This window comes from Peromyscus californicus, unplaced genomic scaffold (genome assembly GCF_007827085.1).
Source record: "Peromyscus californicus insignis strain IS unplaced genomic scaffold, ASM782708v3 Scaffold_4__1_contigs__length_199733344, whole genome shotgun sequence".
Taxonomy (NCBI): Eukaryota; Metazoa; Chordata; class Mammalia; order Rodentia; family Cricetidae; genus Peromyscus; species Peromyscus californicus.
Genome location: NW_026294562.1, coordinates 62,292,320 through 62,307,464, shown reverse-complemented (window position 1 = coordinate 62,307,464; position 15,145 = coordinate 62,292,320). Strand labels below are relative to the sequence as shown.

The window sequence follows — 15,145 nt, the reverse complement described above, 5'->3', positions numbered from 1 at the left end:
CATTTTTCCTTGTAAAATTACCAACAGTAGCTTCCTACTGAAGGACCTGTCCCGATGAGATGGGGCTGGGGACAGTCACATTCCCAATCAAGAACCAAGAAGGGATACTAGGGGCTATCAGAACAAGGGATTTGCCAGGGGTGGCCGAGAAGGCAGATTTGGGTTTGAGTGGGAACCTGGTGCAGGTGGTGATGAAAGGAAGGGTCAGGGCGTCATGGTGGAAGCGAAAAGAGACACAGCAGGTACCACCCAGAAGAGAAACGGGCCCAGGCAGGAGCAAAGACAAGTTTATTTGTGACACCCTGGAGCCACGCTCCTTCCCCGCGAGGTTCAGAGCTACAGGCAAGGGTTGTGGTCCTAGGGAGAAGAGGTGCCTGCCTCTACCCTGGAAGCTGCCACCTATGATCTGGGCTGCCAGGATAAGGGCTACACATCATCCTCAGACACAAGGCAGTAGAAGTCTGTTCGTGCACTGTAGTTCCGAGAGCCAAGGTCCGAGACATCCACTTCACTGCTGTGGCCCTCTCCCATGGAGACCCTGCTTGCATGCAGTGGAGTTGGTGGCTCCCCAAAGACAGGTCCTCGGACACCTGCAGGACACCACAAGGCCTGAGGCCGTATGTCTATAGCCAGTCTTCTACTGGGATCTGTGACAAGAAGGGACTACTCCATGCTCACCCACCAACCACAACGATACTAGAAACCCTGGAAGTTCCCCCCACAGAGGCCAAGGGGCGAAACACCTCCCCAGTAAGAGGCAGTTGGGGCACTGCCAGTGGAGGTCAAACTTCTACAGGAGGCAAGATCTCTCCATCCCAGACTAGGACACTGGATGGAGCTGTGTCTGAACCCTTGATCTGCAGTGAGGCCAGGTGAGCATACCCAGGTCTCCCTCGGGGTCTGGATCCAGCTCTGACTCCATGCCCCGGCCCTGGGCAGTTCGTCCTCTCACGATTAGCATGGGATCTTTGTCATCCTGTAGTCGGGTCTGGGGGTCTCCCTCCACCGGCCTGTATTGCACCTTCCGGGGCAGTGCCAGCTGTAGCTCTTTCCAAAAATCGGAGGAAGGCGTCTGGGGGCCAGATTTGGACCGTCAGTTTAAACACCTGGGGATCTGTGAACTGGAAGCCTCTAGCCACCCAGATCCAAAGTGCACACTGATGGTGCCTGACTTGCAGGTCCCCTAGCCCTCCAGCACCTCAAGCACCCACTCACAAACCCCCAGCCCTCGCACCACGGAGCCAGGCTTCCAAAGCAGCAGGGTCACAAGGTGGCGGTGCTGGCGCAGGAGCCGGAGAGCAGGGTGCATGGGCTCACGCCTCTGGCCCTCGAAGGTGATGAAGATAGGTCTGCGAGTGAGCTCCAGTAGGCGGCACAGTCCCTCCCTGCGGGGACCGGACCGTCAGGCGGGGCAGGACCAGAACTCCCGGTCCCCCACCCCAAGCCAAGCGCCCGACGCACCGGAAGCTCTGGCTACACCAGGCCCGGCCCAGGAAGGCGTCTGAAAGAACCACGATGAGGCGCCGACAGCGGCTCAGGTTCACCAGGAGGTCGGCAGAGGGCTCTGTGGGCAAGGGCGTGGGCCGGCGCATGAGAGGCGGGGCCGGTGACAAGGGTGGGACTCAGGGAACAGGGTGGGGATCAGGAGGCCGGGCCAGGGCGGTACCAGCGCGCGGCAAGAGATCGCGGTCCTCCAGGAAGAGCTTGTATCCCCGACGCCGCTCCAGCTGAGGCTTCAGAATAAAATTCACAAATTTGCGGTCCTCCGGGCAGTCGCTATAGGACACGTAGGCATCGTATAACTTTCCATCTGCAGAGGAGGTCATTCAGCAAGGCCAGTTATAGAGATACTCCTACCCAATATCCAGCACTTCTCTGAACAAGTGAACCAGACCCCAGGACTCTAACCTTCTGTCGACCCTAGTCTTGTGCCCTTCTGAGACACCGCCTTTCCAGACTGTACACCCAGAGCCCCCTTAGAGCTACAACTCCCTCCTCCCAGGCCTGAACCCAGCATGCAGCTGGCACCTCAGTAAGGCCCTTGGCAGAATACTGTGCCCTCATCCATGCGGGACCCTACGCACCGTTCATCTCCACCTCCCCATAGGCATCTTGGTACCAAAGCAGCACATTCAGACGACACTTAACATAGAGCAGGGCCACCAGCAGCAGAACCAGCAGGACAAGGAGGGAGGCCAGCACTGCAACCACATGGCCAGCAGGGCCTGCAGACAGGGAGAATCACTATTGCTTCAACCTTGGGACTTCAGGAAACCCTTGCCCTCCACCACCTTGAACTCCCTCACCAGCTCTCCAGAGACTGAAGGAGTGGGAGCTGACATTCCAGACAGAGCAGGTGAAACTTCCATAGTCCTCAGCATTGGTCAAGTTGAGCACCAGAACACTGGACACAACCTCTGAGAAGTTGGTGCCGACCCTGGGAAAACCAGGCCATACCCTCACCTGGGGACCAAGAACATCAGTGGATGCTCAAGTCCCACCTGCCTAGGATGCACCCAGGGAGACTGCAGATTTGGGCTAAGTGATCAGAATTTGGGCCTGGGCCCTGGGGACCCTCTGGTTACAGGCCTAGGTAGTAAACGGCCCATTCAGGAGTTAAGATTCTATCCCCAGACAGTCTACAAGATATACACAGGGGTCGGGAAGAAACTTTGGACCTGTCCCCAGAGTCAACCCTCTGTCTCTGTCCATGGGAACACTGCCACGCCAGGTTTGCACGGGTACTACACAGCCCTTGTCCAGGTTGTTATGGGTTAGGGTGTAGGTCAGAAAGGCTGCTAGCTATGGTGTATCTCGGCAGTTACTCTAATCCTGGACACCCCAGTCTCTTACCAAAAGTCCTGATGGAGGTTGAAGTGGCTTCCATTGCCCAATGGAAGACCATCTTTTAGCCACTGTACTGAGGGCTGGGGACACTGGGGTGTAGAGACCACCCAAGCTGTGCAATTCAAAGCAACTGTACTGCCAAGGGCAGGTCCCAAGGCCTGGTTTTCAGATGGTGAGAGGAAATTAGGGGCCCTGTCACAGACATCTGCAGAAAGAAAACAACAGGTCAGCCATGCTGGGATGCCTTCTCCCACTCTGTTTATAGATGCTCTGTGATCAAGGAAAACAAGACAATAAGGGAGTGGTGTCGGCGATCACACTACATCCATCCATGGGTCCTGTAGGCCAGAGTCCAGGCTCTCATTCTCCCCTCAGTAGTGGCCAGTTGTGTTCTTCTGGCCCTCATGTGACAGCCTGGTGCTCAGGGGGAACATTAACAGGCAGAGGAGTGGCCAGAGTCATGTTTGAGCTGAGCCAGCCCAGGCACAGGAGCCTGTCGGTTGGTTTATCCCTGCTGGATGAGTCTAGCCTCCACATGACCCCCTCAGAGCAGGATCAGTTCCTGCCCCCCTCAGCCTGGCTGGCTTCTACTGAAGAGCTGGGCTGCAGGGACTGTGGGCACCAAATGTGGAAAGAATACAAATACTAGCATCTTTCACAGGGACAGGGCAAGCCGGAGCCTGGGCTTCCAGGATCCCCTCCACTAACCACAAGACCTGCCCTCCCACTTCTCTGAGGTCTAAAGGTCATCATCGTCAAGTGAGGATGATGACCCTAGCAGGAGGCTGGAGAGGTATACGACGTCACCTCACTTAACACCCACGCCCCAAGATCCCCCCGTTGAGATTCTTGGGCTTACTGATTCTTTTTTCAGGTGAGGGTGGGGGTTCGAGACAAGGTTTCTCTGGGTAACAGCCCTGGCTCTCCTGGAACTCGGCTTTGGCTCTGCCTCCGAGTTTGTCTCTGCTGGGATTAAAGGCCTGCACCACCATGCCCGGCAGGCTTACTGATGCTTGTGTGCCTCCCCTGTAGGCCTTGGGCAGGAGAGAAGCAGAAGCTCTCATCATCCCTGCCTGCCCTGAGCTCAGAACCAACTGTTAGAGAGAAGAGATGAGCACAGGCCTTGACCTCTGGCATGTATCCAAGCACAGGGCTCAGCAGAGAGTGCAATGTGACACCAAAAACTGGGGTGGAGACTTGGTCATGGCCCTCTCTGATCTACCTACCTGCCATGGCTCTTCCAGGGCCTCTGCAGGCCGAACACTGGTTCCACCCCTGGCTCCACTGGGGCTCTTTAACCGAGCAGATGGGTCCACTGAAGACTGAGAAGGACTCCTTTCTTTCTGTCTATTCAGCCAGCTGGACAGGGTCCCTGGAGGTCAGAGGCTGTCACTGTCCCCAGGGGACAAGTTAAACAGGAACACGGTGAGTTAACCAGTAACTGTCAGCCAGCAGCAGTACTTACTGGCTGCACAACAGATAGCTTCCTTGCAATTTCAGCCAGTCTCAGAGTGCTGTGTGAGCTCCTACATATCACAAGGCCAGAGCAGACTCTGCCTCACACAGCTTGGGAGGGGCGGTCCCATGGACCACTTTCATTTGTCCTGGAGCCACTGTGGTGACTCAGGGATACCACAGGCATGCTCCAAGAAGGATGTGACCTCAGAAGATAGCAGTTGGCCTCATTCCTGGCTGTCCCCTGTAATGGACTGCTGCTGTATGCAGGTGGGTGCATGGGTGCTTGTCACCTGGCCAGGACCTGGGGATTAAGGGGATATGAGCCATAAGTGAAACCTAACTGTGAGATTTTGCTCTGGATGCAGTCACGCATACACATGGGAATGGACACATCACACCTGCAGACACCTTGAGGCTCATCTGGGCCAGGAAAGGTAAATGGGGACCAGGCTACTATAGAGATCACTCTGAAGGGCCTTGGGAAGCCCTTCTGGGTACCCCCCAAACAGATGACTCTTATCTAGGGTCCTGGGTCATTCTTAGCCCATAACAATTATACACATCTGGGATTCAAAAAGCTCCGTAATGGCATGACTGCAGGAAACATTCAGGATGCTCTTCCTTAGCAGCCCAGGGCCCTAGCTGACCCCTCTTTCCTGGGTGCCCCAAGTTCACTCTCTTTATACATTTAATTGAGTTCCTACTCTCCTCCATTCTGCACAGACACATGGGCAGCAGGAACATGGGGTCAAGCCCTGGGCCTGGCCTGCCTCAGATGCCCCAGATGCCCCAGAGGCTTTGATGAGAATTAGTCTCTTATACTCTCTCCCTTTGTTCTGCACTGGGTGATGCTGGGCCAGAAATCTCAGACTTGGCACGACATCAATCTCCTTGGGAGCTAGTTCAGGAAGAGGCACATTACTGTCAAGGGTGGCAAGGTGAGCCTTCCAGAAACCCTTTGGGGTGAAGGGCAGTCCTACTACAATCCTGGAAGCAGAACCACTTACCAAGGGCCTGTAGAAGACAGGCTTCTCAACTGACCCCTCAGAGTGACCAGAAGTGGATACCCCAGCCCAGCAGGTCCCAGAGCATGTCCTGCAATAGCCCTCAACCTCCTCAAGCTCAGAAGACCTTGACCCCTGCAAAGGTAGCAGCAGACACCGCCAGAAATGAAGACCAACCCTCCAGGATGTGACTCACGGAGGCAGCAGGTGCCCTCTTCCCTTTCCCATTCTATGCATGCACAGCCCCCTCAGGCCCCCAGTCAGCCTCACTGAGTTCACCTTAGCCAATGTGCACACATGAATCTTCCATACAACACTGCCCTCCACACAGGTTTTGGGCTGCACACACCTCACTTCACAGGATCACTCCCAAATACCTCAGGGGCCACAAGCACACCCATACACGCATATGTGCGTGCGTACACACACACACACACACACACACACACACACACACACACACACACACACACACGGTGTGCCTTCATGCACCTCAGCACCATGGGCCTCTCCTCAACCAAGCCTACCTCCAAGGACAGACCACAAGGCCACAGGATCCCTCAGCAGTAGGGAGGCACAGTCACCTCATTTCCGGATCTTTTCCTCCAAAGGGGAGATGGTCATTGAGGTCAGTAACATGCACTTGTGAGCAAATTGTCCCCTCTGCTGGGCCCCGGAGAGGAGCCACAGTGTTGTGGCTACCCACGATGCATCACCAAGCTTGGGCGAGGACCTGGCTTTTGTTGATATATATTTTAGTCAGAACTTTCCCCCTTAGTTTCCTGGCCTTACAGTCACATCCTCTCCTAAACCTAAACCCCACCCAGGTACCCACCCCTTCCCCTGGCGGGGCGGGCTGTTGGCGGTCCTTGCCCCGCCTTGCCTGGCTCTTCCTGTAACTCTAAGAGGCCCCTTCCTCCCAGGACAGCCCCAGTCCCTAAGTACTACATTTGCTCCAGCACTAAAGCGTAGGTGGATACTTCAAGTGGCAGAGGTTGGGGCGATGTGCAGAGATCCTGGCAAGGAGATCTCCAGCCAGAATAGTCCTAAACATACACTATGTAGGAAGCGTGCCTTCTAGATTCCATCCACCACCCCACCTCACCCCTGTTTGGCACAAGGTCTTGCTGTGTAGTCCTGGTTGACCTGGAACAGTCTGTGTAGACCAGGCAGGCCTGGAACTCACAAAGCTCCACCTGCCTCTTTCTATTGAGTGCTGGGATTAAAGGCATGCTCCAAGTCTGGCAACACTCCCATTTTTTTATACTATACTCAGGAGTGGAGAGGAAGAATTATATTATATACCCCACCCCCCAAAAAGCCCCAGGCATGACTCACCTCTGACCTACTGTAATAAAGGGGATCTCTCAGAAACTGGTGACCAATAATGAAACAATAGAGCATATCTCTCTGGTCCTTACCCTGTCCACCTCCTAGGCAATAGACTCCAATGAATGAGCAGTTGTAACAGGCTATGGGATCCCACAGACATGAGCTCAGGGCTGGGGTGAGAGAGCAGAGCCCCCTTTCAAGAGCCAAACACGCCGGGCGGTGGTGGCGCACGCCTTTAATCCCAGCACTCGGGAGGCAGAGCCAGGCGGATCTCTGTGAGTTCGAGGCCAGCCTGGGCTACCAAGTGAGTCCCAGGAAAGGCGCAAAGCTACACAGAGAAACCCTGTCTCGAAAAAACCAAAAAAAAGAAAAAAAAAAATCAAGAGCCAAACACAAGAGCCACAAGCCTCTGGCTCTGAGGTGGGATTGGGTGGGGGGCGGGGAGCACAGCTGGTTTCTCCTATTGTAACCACTGACTCCAGATTGACTTGAGCCTTGGGGCCCAGTGGCATTATTTACAGAATTGGACAAAGGTCTTCTCCAGTTCCTGTCCCTCTCTACCCTCACAGTTGCAGGAGTAGGTCCTGGATACTCTCCTGTGGTCTTCCTGCCCTTGGTTCAGGCCACCCAGGAGTATCCTCAATTCAGGAGCAGGCTTTCCTGCCACCTTACCTGATTATGACCCAGCCTTGTTCAAGCCCCTGTGGCCTGGCATTCATGACCTCTGGGTGATGGTGCCCCTTAGGCTCAGGGCTAGAAAGGCTGAAGGGAACAGTTCCCCTTCCTCTACACTTGTGGAGCTGCTTGCTACCTGAAGCTGCCTCATAGGCCTCCTGAGTATCCCATGCACAGTAACTAGCTGACCTCGCCAGAGGCAGTTCTGTACTTTCCCACATTGTGAGTAAAGAAACTGAAATGCGGGGCTGGAGAGATGGCTCAGCAGTGAAGAGCACTGGATCCTCTTCTAGAGGACCCGGGTTCAATTCCCAGCACCTACATGGTAGCTCACAACTGTCTGTGACTCCAGTTCCAGGGGATCCAGCATCCTCACATAGACATATATATATACACAGGCAAACACCAATGCACATAAAATAAAAATAAATTAATTAACTAAAAAAGAAAGAAACTGAAATGCAGCAAAGTTCAAGATCACCCAGGTTGGAAATGAAGAGGTAGGTACCCAGTACTGAGGTCAGTGCTCCCAAACACCTTTGCCCCCTAATAAGTCTGGCATAATGTTTGAGCCCCCTGCTCCTAGTCCCTGTCACCCTCTCAGGGTCTTGAGTCGATACCATTCTCCTTCCATTTGTCTGCTAACATCTACCACCCTCTATCCTACCCTCAAAACCAATGCTTGGGACCCCTTTTGGCGGCAAACGACCCTTTCACAGAGGTCGCCTAAGACCATCAGAAAAGACAGATATTTACATTACGATCCCTAACAGTAGCAAGATTACAGTTATAAAGTAGCAATGAAAATAATTTTATGGTTGGGGGTCACCACAACATGAGGAACTGTATTAACTGGTCACAGCATTAGGGAGGTTGAGAACCGCTGCTCTATCCAGTAGCCCAGCCTCAGGCCAATCTTGCATAAAAGCCCAGATTGCCTCAAACACCTGCCCCTGCAGTCCTTTGGAGGCGCTCCAGGGCCTCGGAATTTAAATCCCAGCCTGGACCCTCGCATCACTCAGCATTGCCTCCACGTTATGAGGTTCCTCGAAAGCCCAGGTCCTTCTCCCGCCAGGCCCAGTCCTTGAGCTCTACTGGCCCCCGGTGCTATCGGAAGAGTTAGTACTCTGGGGCTGCGGACCCAGAAGCCAGAGCCCGCTCCCCTCTTGCGGATCTGTTTCGCTGCTTAGCATCCCGCGGCCGGGGTGCTGCTCCTGCTCAGTTCTTGACTTGTGCAGCTCCTGGTTTTAGCGTGTGCTGGGTCCCCAAATATCTTTTTGTTAAAGAAAGGAGTGTTCATAAAAGGCCTCAAGGAGACCATCATGCTCCTACATCTTGCCCTTCGTTTTCTGCGGGTGGCACATGACCAGTTTCCCCGGACCCAACAGGTGCTGCAAGCAGATCTATCAGGCACGCGTGCAGAAGACGGGGACGCGCACGGACAGCGGAAGCGCGCCGACAGCTAGTCAGGGCGAGGACCGAGTGCTGGTGCTTGCTGAAGGCGGAAGCTCTGCTGGGGTCCCCTCGAGCCGGGGCCCCAGCCAGCCTCTCAATCTGCCCAGTGTGTCCTAAAATTGCTCAGGGTTGAGATAAGCTCGTGGGAGCGAAGCTGGGGTCTTGCGCCCCTGGCCCGCCTCTGTAGACTTGCATTGAAGTCAAGAGGAGGCTATTGACCACGTCGGGCAGAGTGAAAAGAGAAAAGCCAGGGAAGGAAACTGGACGCAGCGCTCTCGAGCTTCCGGGCTGCTCAGGGGAAACCCGCCTGGTTCAGAGCTACTTCCTGCGGGACCATGGCCCCGAGGCTCCTCGGAGCGAAGTACTCCCAGGTTCCCAACCCTAGAACTGGAGCGGCTTCAGGAACCACAACCTCTACTCACCTCCACGCGTCTGACTGTCACCCACCTGCTTTCAGACCTGGGACTCGCGCGGAGGCTGGCAGTTTACCTGGCCTAGGTGCGCAGCAGCGACGGACCCAGCGGCAGGTGCAGCCCCGCCCCGCAGGCAGGGCGAGGGCGGACCCTAGTGTCCCGCTTTATGCCTAAGGCTAATGCTGGAGACTGTCGGGAGTTCAGCCCCCGGATCTTCAGCCTTCCCCGCTTTGGGGCAGTGGCCAAACCAGCCCAGCCAGCCCAGGCCGCAATGGGCCATCCAGCCGACCTTCATGGTGTTCTGCCTCTCTAGCCTGAGCTCTTCCATTTCGTCCAGGAAGTCTGTCTTGATCCACACCCCACCCATAACTGACCCTGTGTCTTCTCTTGCCACCCTAAAAATCCAGATATTAGGAAAGGAGAACCTTCTTTATAAGGTGTGCCTCATAGCCGAGGAGATAAAGTAAACCAGAGAAAAGCCAGGTGGTCTGAGGCTACCACAGTTCAGACTTGCCCAACAGTGGGCATCCTTCCTTTGTATAGCCCAGGGCAGAAATAATTCCTAGAAACTGGATCTACATAATGAGGCTCAGAAATCAATACACACAGGTTTATTTTGTTTGTAAAAAGTTTTATCGGTGGTGGGGATCCAGCTAATTGTGGGGGGTGGGGTGCCAGAAATTAATCTCTGGGCCTTCCACCAAGCAGGAGGCCACAGAACGTGATCTGGGGCCCAGAAGCCAGGAGGTCAGTGGAACTTGGGCTAATTTTACTGCAGTGGATTTTTGTGAGCAGCCTGAAATTCTATGGGTACTAAGGTTACTCAAGAGTTTTAAGTCAGGTCTGTGCCACGTTTGAACCCTAGGAAAGTTGGAGCAAACCCCACAGGCACATCTGTGCTACTCATAAATACCCTAAATATACCAGTGACCCCCTACATATACATACATACATATATATTGGTTTACATATATACATGGGCTTCCTAGGGTGCTCATATATGCCTACATATATTTAAGACCTCCTATGATCTTCAATCACGGACATATATGTAGACCACCCAGGATCCTACATATGCATGGACCATTTTACAGCCTCCCTCAACACACGGATACATGTTGTCATAGACAGGGCCAAGCTGTAGAGATGGGGACTCCTTCCTTCCTAGTCCAGGCTCCTGGAAATCAGCATTTCTCCACCTGCCCCGGATTGTCTATACGTCTGTGCTCCTAGAACTGAAGCTACAGGAAGAATGAAGTTGGTATGAGTCAGAGGCGTGGCCTGCCCCCAGGCACAGACCTGCCCCCAACCAAGTAAGCCACCGCATCCCTACCACATTTTCTCCCGAAGTATCCGGTACTTCTCCTCCAGAACCTTGTTCTTCACCGACTGGGGCACATCGGGCACAAACCATGCAGCGATGAGCTTGATACACAAGGCGACATGCTGGGGGTAAGAGGGGGGAGAAAGGCCCGGCAAAGTCGGCGGCTAAGAAGAACCTTTAGGATTTGGGGGCTGGGAAAGAAAAGTGAGAGAGCTGCCTTCACTTGGGCTCTCACAATTCTACCCACCTCAAAGAGGATGACGAAGGCCAGCCGGATGGCCAGAATGAACCAGAATTGCTCAGAGAAATTGTAGTCACGTTCGTTTCGGTAGTCCCGGTACCTGGGGTAGGGAAGCACCTAAAGTCAGAAACCAGGAGTTTAGAGGGCGTTTACGGGGGAATAAGAGGTTCCAAACCTGCATGTGGTCACATTTTCTTGGCCTTCCATCCGGCCGTGGTCCTGGAAATCCTTGGTGTAGAAGACAGACAAGCTGTGGTTGACATAGCCCTTGAGGCAGCTGGGGAGAGAGAAGTGTGGGACTCTCATGACCTGAGGCCCCTCCTGAGAACTCACGTGCATCTGGGGGGGCAGGAGGGGGAGGGCATGCCTTGGAAGGCCTCCTCCATTTCCCTTCATGAGAAAAGGCCTGCTGTCCAAGCACAAGGCCACGCTTGGGAGGGGTGAAAGAGGCGGAGAGGCCACCAACTGTCTACCCTACCAGGCTGGATGAATGCTCCTAGGGCTGACCCAAAGACCCCCAGTCTGCAGGTGCAGTGGGAGCTAGACATATTTGTTCTCTGCCTTCCCATGCCAGAAGCAAGACAGAGGTGTATAACTTGGTGGGAAAGCCATTTAGGTACTGCCTGCTCATTACCAAGTGGGCCTGGTACTTCTCTCCCCACCAAGGGTTCATTAGTTATTCCTGGGATCCAGCCAAGGTATGTAGGTCATATAGACAGTTCAAGGAAGAGCCAAGTCCCAGTCTCAGTGCAGCCCCAGCTACCATTGGCAGAACCCACATATACCCAGGAGAGCCCCAGGTCTGGACTCCAAGGGCTTAACTGGAAGGGCCAGTCTCTCAGGGGGGCTTGACAGTTTAATGCCTTACTCTTCTGTGAAGTTCCTGTTCTGCCGGCACGGGCCATAGCGGTACTTGTAGACCACTCTGGGAATGAACTCAGAGGTGAAGGCGATGACCATCCCGTTGGCAATGACTGCCAGCACTCCAATGGTCTCCAGTACCTGCAGCCAGGTCCCTGAACCACAGCAGTACAGTGAGTGAAGCAGCCAGTCCTGATCTTTGGTAGTCTCCCATCCTAAAAGCTTAGAGCCTGATTGGTCAAGGAACCCTGTGACATCTCTGTTCATGCCTCATTGAAGCTGTGTGGGCCAAATTATCTACAAGGAACCCCCCAGCTAAGACAGACATAGTATGGCTGCACCCTCTTCTCCTTGACGTGAGCAGTGAAGGACTCAGGTTTCCCCATCCCCATTCTTCCGGGAACTCTTCAGCGGGTTGTTTATCTCTTGGACCCCACCCAAGTGAGGATTCCTAAACCTGGGCCCTAGCCTGGGGTTCTTCCTAATGTTTCTCCAACATCTAGCAGCTAAACCCTCTGTTTCCCTGACACCTGTCATCCTCACTAGGGAAAGTCAGGATGACTGAGGGCTTGTGCCTTCTGCTCCCTCCCATGTGATCAGACTCCGGCTCTAACGTTTGGAGAGTCCCCTTAGAGGTTGCAAGACCTTCAGCCACACGCTGGAGGCTCAGGAGAGGACCTTGTCAGGTGTACTCATTCTAGCCTGCCTTTTTCTAGGGACTGAGACCATGAGACATGTCTCCATATCTGGAACATCTAGGAACTGTCTCTGGAACAAGAGGGAAGGGCCCCAGCCATTACAAGTTGCTTCAAGGTGGCCTGGCATGGACAGGTGAAAAACCTAGGGTTGGAGGTTGCTCTTCCCAGTGCCCTGGCTTCTTTCCTCCCCTGTACAATTTGTGTGCCCTCTGACCTATGTCCTTAGCCTTTCGAGGAACCAGGCGCCGCTGTAGTCTGACCATCTTGATGGCGTCCAGGCGGATCTCCACAAGGTTGCTGAAGAGTGCCAAAAGCGGTGCCAGGGGGAAGGCAGCCACAAAGATGGTGGTGAAGCCGTACTGGATCACTGCGGGGTGGAAATGTCACCCTGGGTCCAGGACAGCCACCCACTTTTCACCCCGCGTACCCACCCCATCTGCTCAGCCCACTGGAGCTTCACACACTCATCTCCATGAATTCGTCAAACAGGCTGAAGGTGTTGACTGGATTCATGCGGTAGTTATGCTGCCACTCCTCCAGATCTGGGTCCCTGGACTCACGACCATGTTCATGAGCCCGCATTAAGCGGCATTTCAGGGCCAACCACCTGTGGGCACCAAGAATGTGTGGAACATACAGGAAGACTGCAGGGCAAGGGAACGGCACTGTGGGCACTGGGGTGGGGTAGGAAGAGGTCCTCACGGGCGCAGATACTCGATGCAGTTGCTCAGGGTTTGCTTGAGTCCCATGATGATGGCCATCTGGATGAACAGGTCCGTCATGCAGCCACTGAGATGGCACTGTGGGGCCAGTGTGAAGGTCAGGGATGGAGCTCCAGGGAGGAGAGGGGCTCAAGAACTAGGCAGTGGGGTCTTAGGACAGACTGACCTCCTCTAGCTTCCACAGCCCAGCCAGGCGCGTGGACTTCCCAGGGTGACCATTGATCCTAGGGAGAAAATCAAGGCCTGTGAGGAAGTTGAATAGCACCCTGACGCCTGGGACCATGGGAAGGTGGAGGAACTGTGGTGGTTTGAATGAGAACGCCCTCCCCCTACAGGCTCATATATTTGAATACTTCATCCTCAGGATATGAGATGGTTTGGGAAGGATTAGGAGGTATGGCTTTGTTGGAAGAAGTAAGTCACTGGGGTTGGGCTTTGAAGTTTCAAAAGACTCATGCAGGGGAGGGGGAAAACAATCAAAATATATTATATGAAAAAGTTGTTTTGTTTTGTTTTGTTTTCCGGCCCAGCGGTGGTGGCACACGCCTTTAATCCCAGCACTTGGGAGCTAGGGGCAGGCGAATCTCTGTGAGTTCGAGGCCAGCCTGGTCTACAGAAGGAGTTCCTGGACAGCCAGGGCAACACAGAGAAACCCTGTCTCAAAAAGCCAATAAATAAATAAAAACAATTTTTTTCAATTAAAAAGACGAAATGAAGCCGGGCGGTGGTGGCGCACGCCTTTAATCCCAGCACTCGGGAGGCAGAGCCAGGCGGATCTCTGTGAGTTCGAGGCCAGCCTGGGCTACCAAGTGAGTTCCAGGAAAGGCACAAAGCTACACAGAGAAACCCTGTCTCGAAAAAACAAAAAAAAAAAAAAAAGACGAAATGAAACACGTTATTCCCAGTACACTCTCTCTGCCTCAAGGCTATAGATCAAGATGTCAGCTTTCAACTGTTCCTTCACTTCACCATCGCAGATTCCAACCCTCTGAAACTAAGCCAGATTAAGCACTTTCTTTTATTAATTGTCTTGGTTATAGTGTTTTATCACAGTAAAAGAAAAGTAACTAAGACAGGAGATGGTACCAGGGAGTGGGCTGTTGCGGAAAGATCTGACTATGTTGTTTTTGGAGAAATGTGGAAGACTTTGGGACTTTGGACTAGATAAATGGCCGAATGCTGTAGGCAGAGCTTAATGGGCCTTCCTAGAAGCTTAGAAGACAGTGCTGAGAGCCATGTGAACTATGGAGGCCTCACAAAAGAATAACATGAGCAACTTGGCTAGAGACAATTCTTGAGATATTTGGGCAGGGTGGTGGGGTGGGGTGAGGTAGTGGTGAGGGTGGCTGCCTTCTACCCTAGGTTTAAGAATTTGCCTGAGGCTAAATTGGAAAGTATTGAACTAATTTCCTTGGTGGAAGAGATTTCAAGACAGCCTAATATTGATTCTGTCGTGTGGTTATTAGTAATCACTCTTATGCAGGTCTACAATGAAAAAGAGAAAGCAGACGAAAGAGAAATACAAAATATTCAGTTTAAAGAAAAAAAGAGTACCAGGAAATTTAATGTTGGAGTCTATACTGTTCTGAAAGAGATAAGGGGATTCAAAAAGGCCTGATCTGAAATGGGATAAAGGAAGGGGGCACTCAGAGCAAGACCACACCCAGCTAAGCTTCCAGCTTGTGGAAAGAAAAGGCCCAAAGAAATTTCTGCTTTTAAAAAGCAACAATCAGCCAGGCACTGACGGCACATGCCTTTAATCCCAGCACTCCGGAGGCAGAGGCAGGTGGATTCTGAATTCAAGACCAGCCTAGTCTACAGAGCAGGGGGGAAAAAAAAGATAAAGAAAGGAAGAAAACCAAACTACTGGGATATAGGGCTTGAGAAAATATCAGTAGTAGCTAGGGTTAATGGCAGAGGCCTGTAATCCTAGCACTCAGCACACTGAAGCTAGAAGATTAAAGATGGTGAAACCTTGTTGAGAGAGAGAGAGAGAGAGAGAGAGAGAGAGAGAGAGAGAGAGAGAGAGAGAGGAAATAATGAGAATAAAATGAAATTCACAAGAAATCTGCAGGACCTATGTGAAGACAACTACATCCTGCTAGAGTCCGATAT

General features: G+C 53.1%; 2 protein-coding genes across 4 annotated transcripts in view; both read right to left on the bottom strand.

The window, feature by feature from the left end:
* Positions 1 to 266: 266 nt before the first annotated feature.
* Sigirr (single Ig and TIR domain containing) lies at positions 267 to 6,098 on the bottom strand. Of its 3 annotated transcripts, XM_052762743.1 has the most exons (11): positions 5,837 to 6,098; positions 5,313 to 5,444; positions 4,074 to 4,239; positions 2,854 to 3,052; positions 2,307 to 2,437; positions 2,085 to 2,225; positions 1,667 to 1,810; positions 1,462 to 1,564; positions 1,235 to 1,385; positions 883 to 1,072; positions 267 to 590 (listed from the first exon to the last, which is right to left on the bottom strand). In XM_052762743.1, exons 3-11 carry the CDS (start codon positions 4,078 to 4,080, stop codon positions 427 to 429), a joined length of 1,230 nt encoding a protein of 409 aa, XP_052618703.1. In that variant the 5' UTR covers positions 4,081 to 4,239; positions 5,313 to 5,444; positions 5,837 to 6,098; the 3' UTR covers positions 267 to 426. The 3 variants fall into 3 exon arrangements, with proteins under 3 accessions (XP_052618703.1, XP_052618702.1, XP_052618704.1); XM_052762742.1 differs by lacking the exon at positions 5,313 to 5,444; XM_052762744.1 differs by lacking the exon at positions 5,313 to 5,444 and having other exon boundaries at positions 5,894 to 6,098.
* Positions 6,099 to 10,305: 4,207 nt separating this feature from the next.
* Positions 10,306 to 15,145, bottom strand: part of Ano9 (anoctamin 9) — a 32,380-nt gene continuing 27,540 nt past the window's right edge. The window contains exons 16-24 of the mRNA XM_052760119.1: positions 13,197 to 13,254; positions 13,011 to 13,108; positions 12,773 to 12,915; positions 12,523 to 12,675; positions 11,618 to 11,765; positions 10,925 to 11,026; positions 10,756 to 10,849; positions 10,518 to 10,630; positions 10,306 to 10,425 (exon numbers count right to left, since the gene is read on the bottom strand). Of these exons, the coding sequence (XP_052616079.1) occupies positions 10,398 to 10,425; positions 10,518 to 10,630; positions 10,756 to 10,849; positions 10,925 to 11,026; positions 11,618 to 11,765; positions 12,523 to 12,675; positions 12,773 to 12,915; positions 13,011 to 13,108; positions 13,197 to 13,254 (937 nt within the window). The 3' untranslated portion in view covers positions 10,306 to 10,397. The remainder of the gene's footprint in view (positions 10,426 to 10,517; positions 10,631 to 10,755; positions 10,850 to 10,924; positions 11,027 to 11,617; positions 11,766 to 12,522; positions 12,676 to 12,772; positions 12,916 to 13,010; positions 13,109 to 13,196; positions 13,255 to 15,145) is intronic.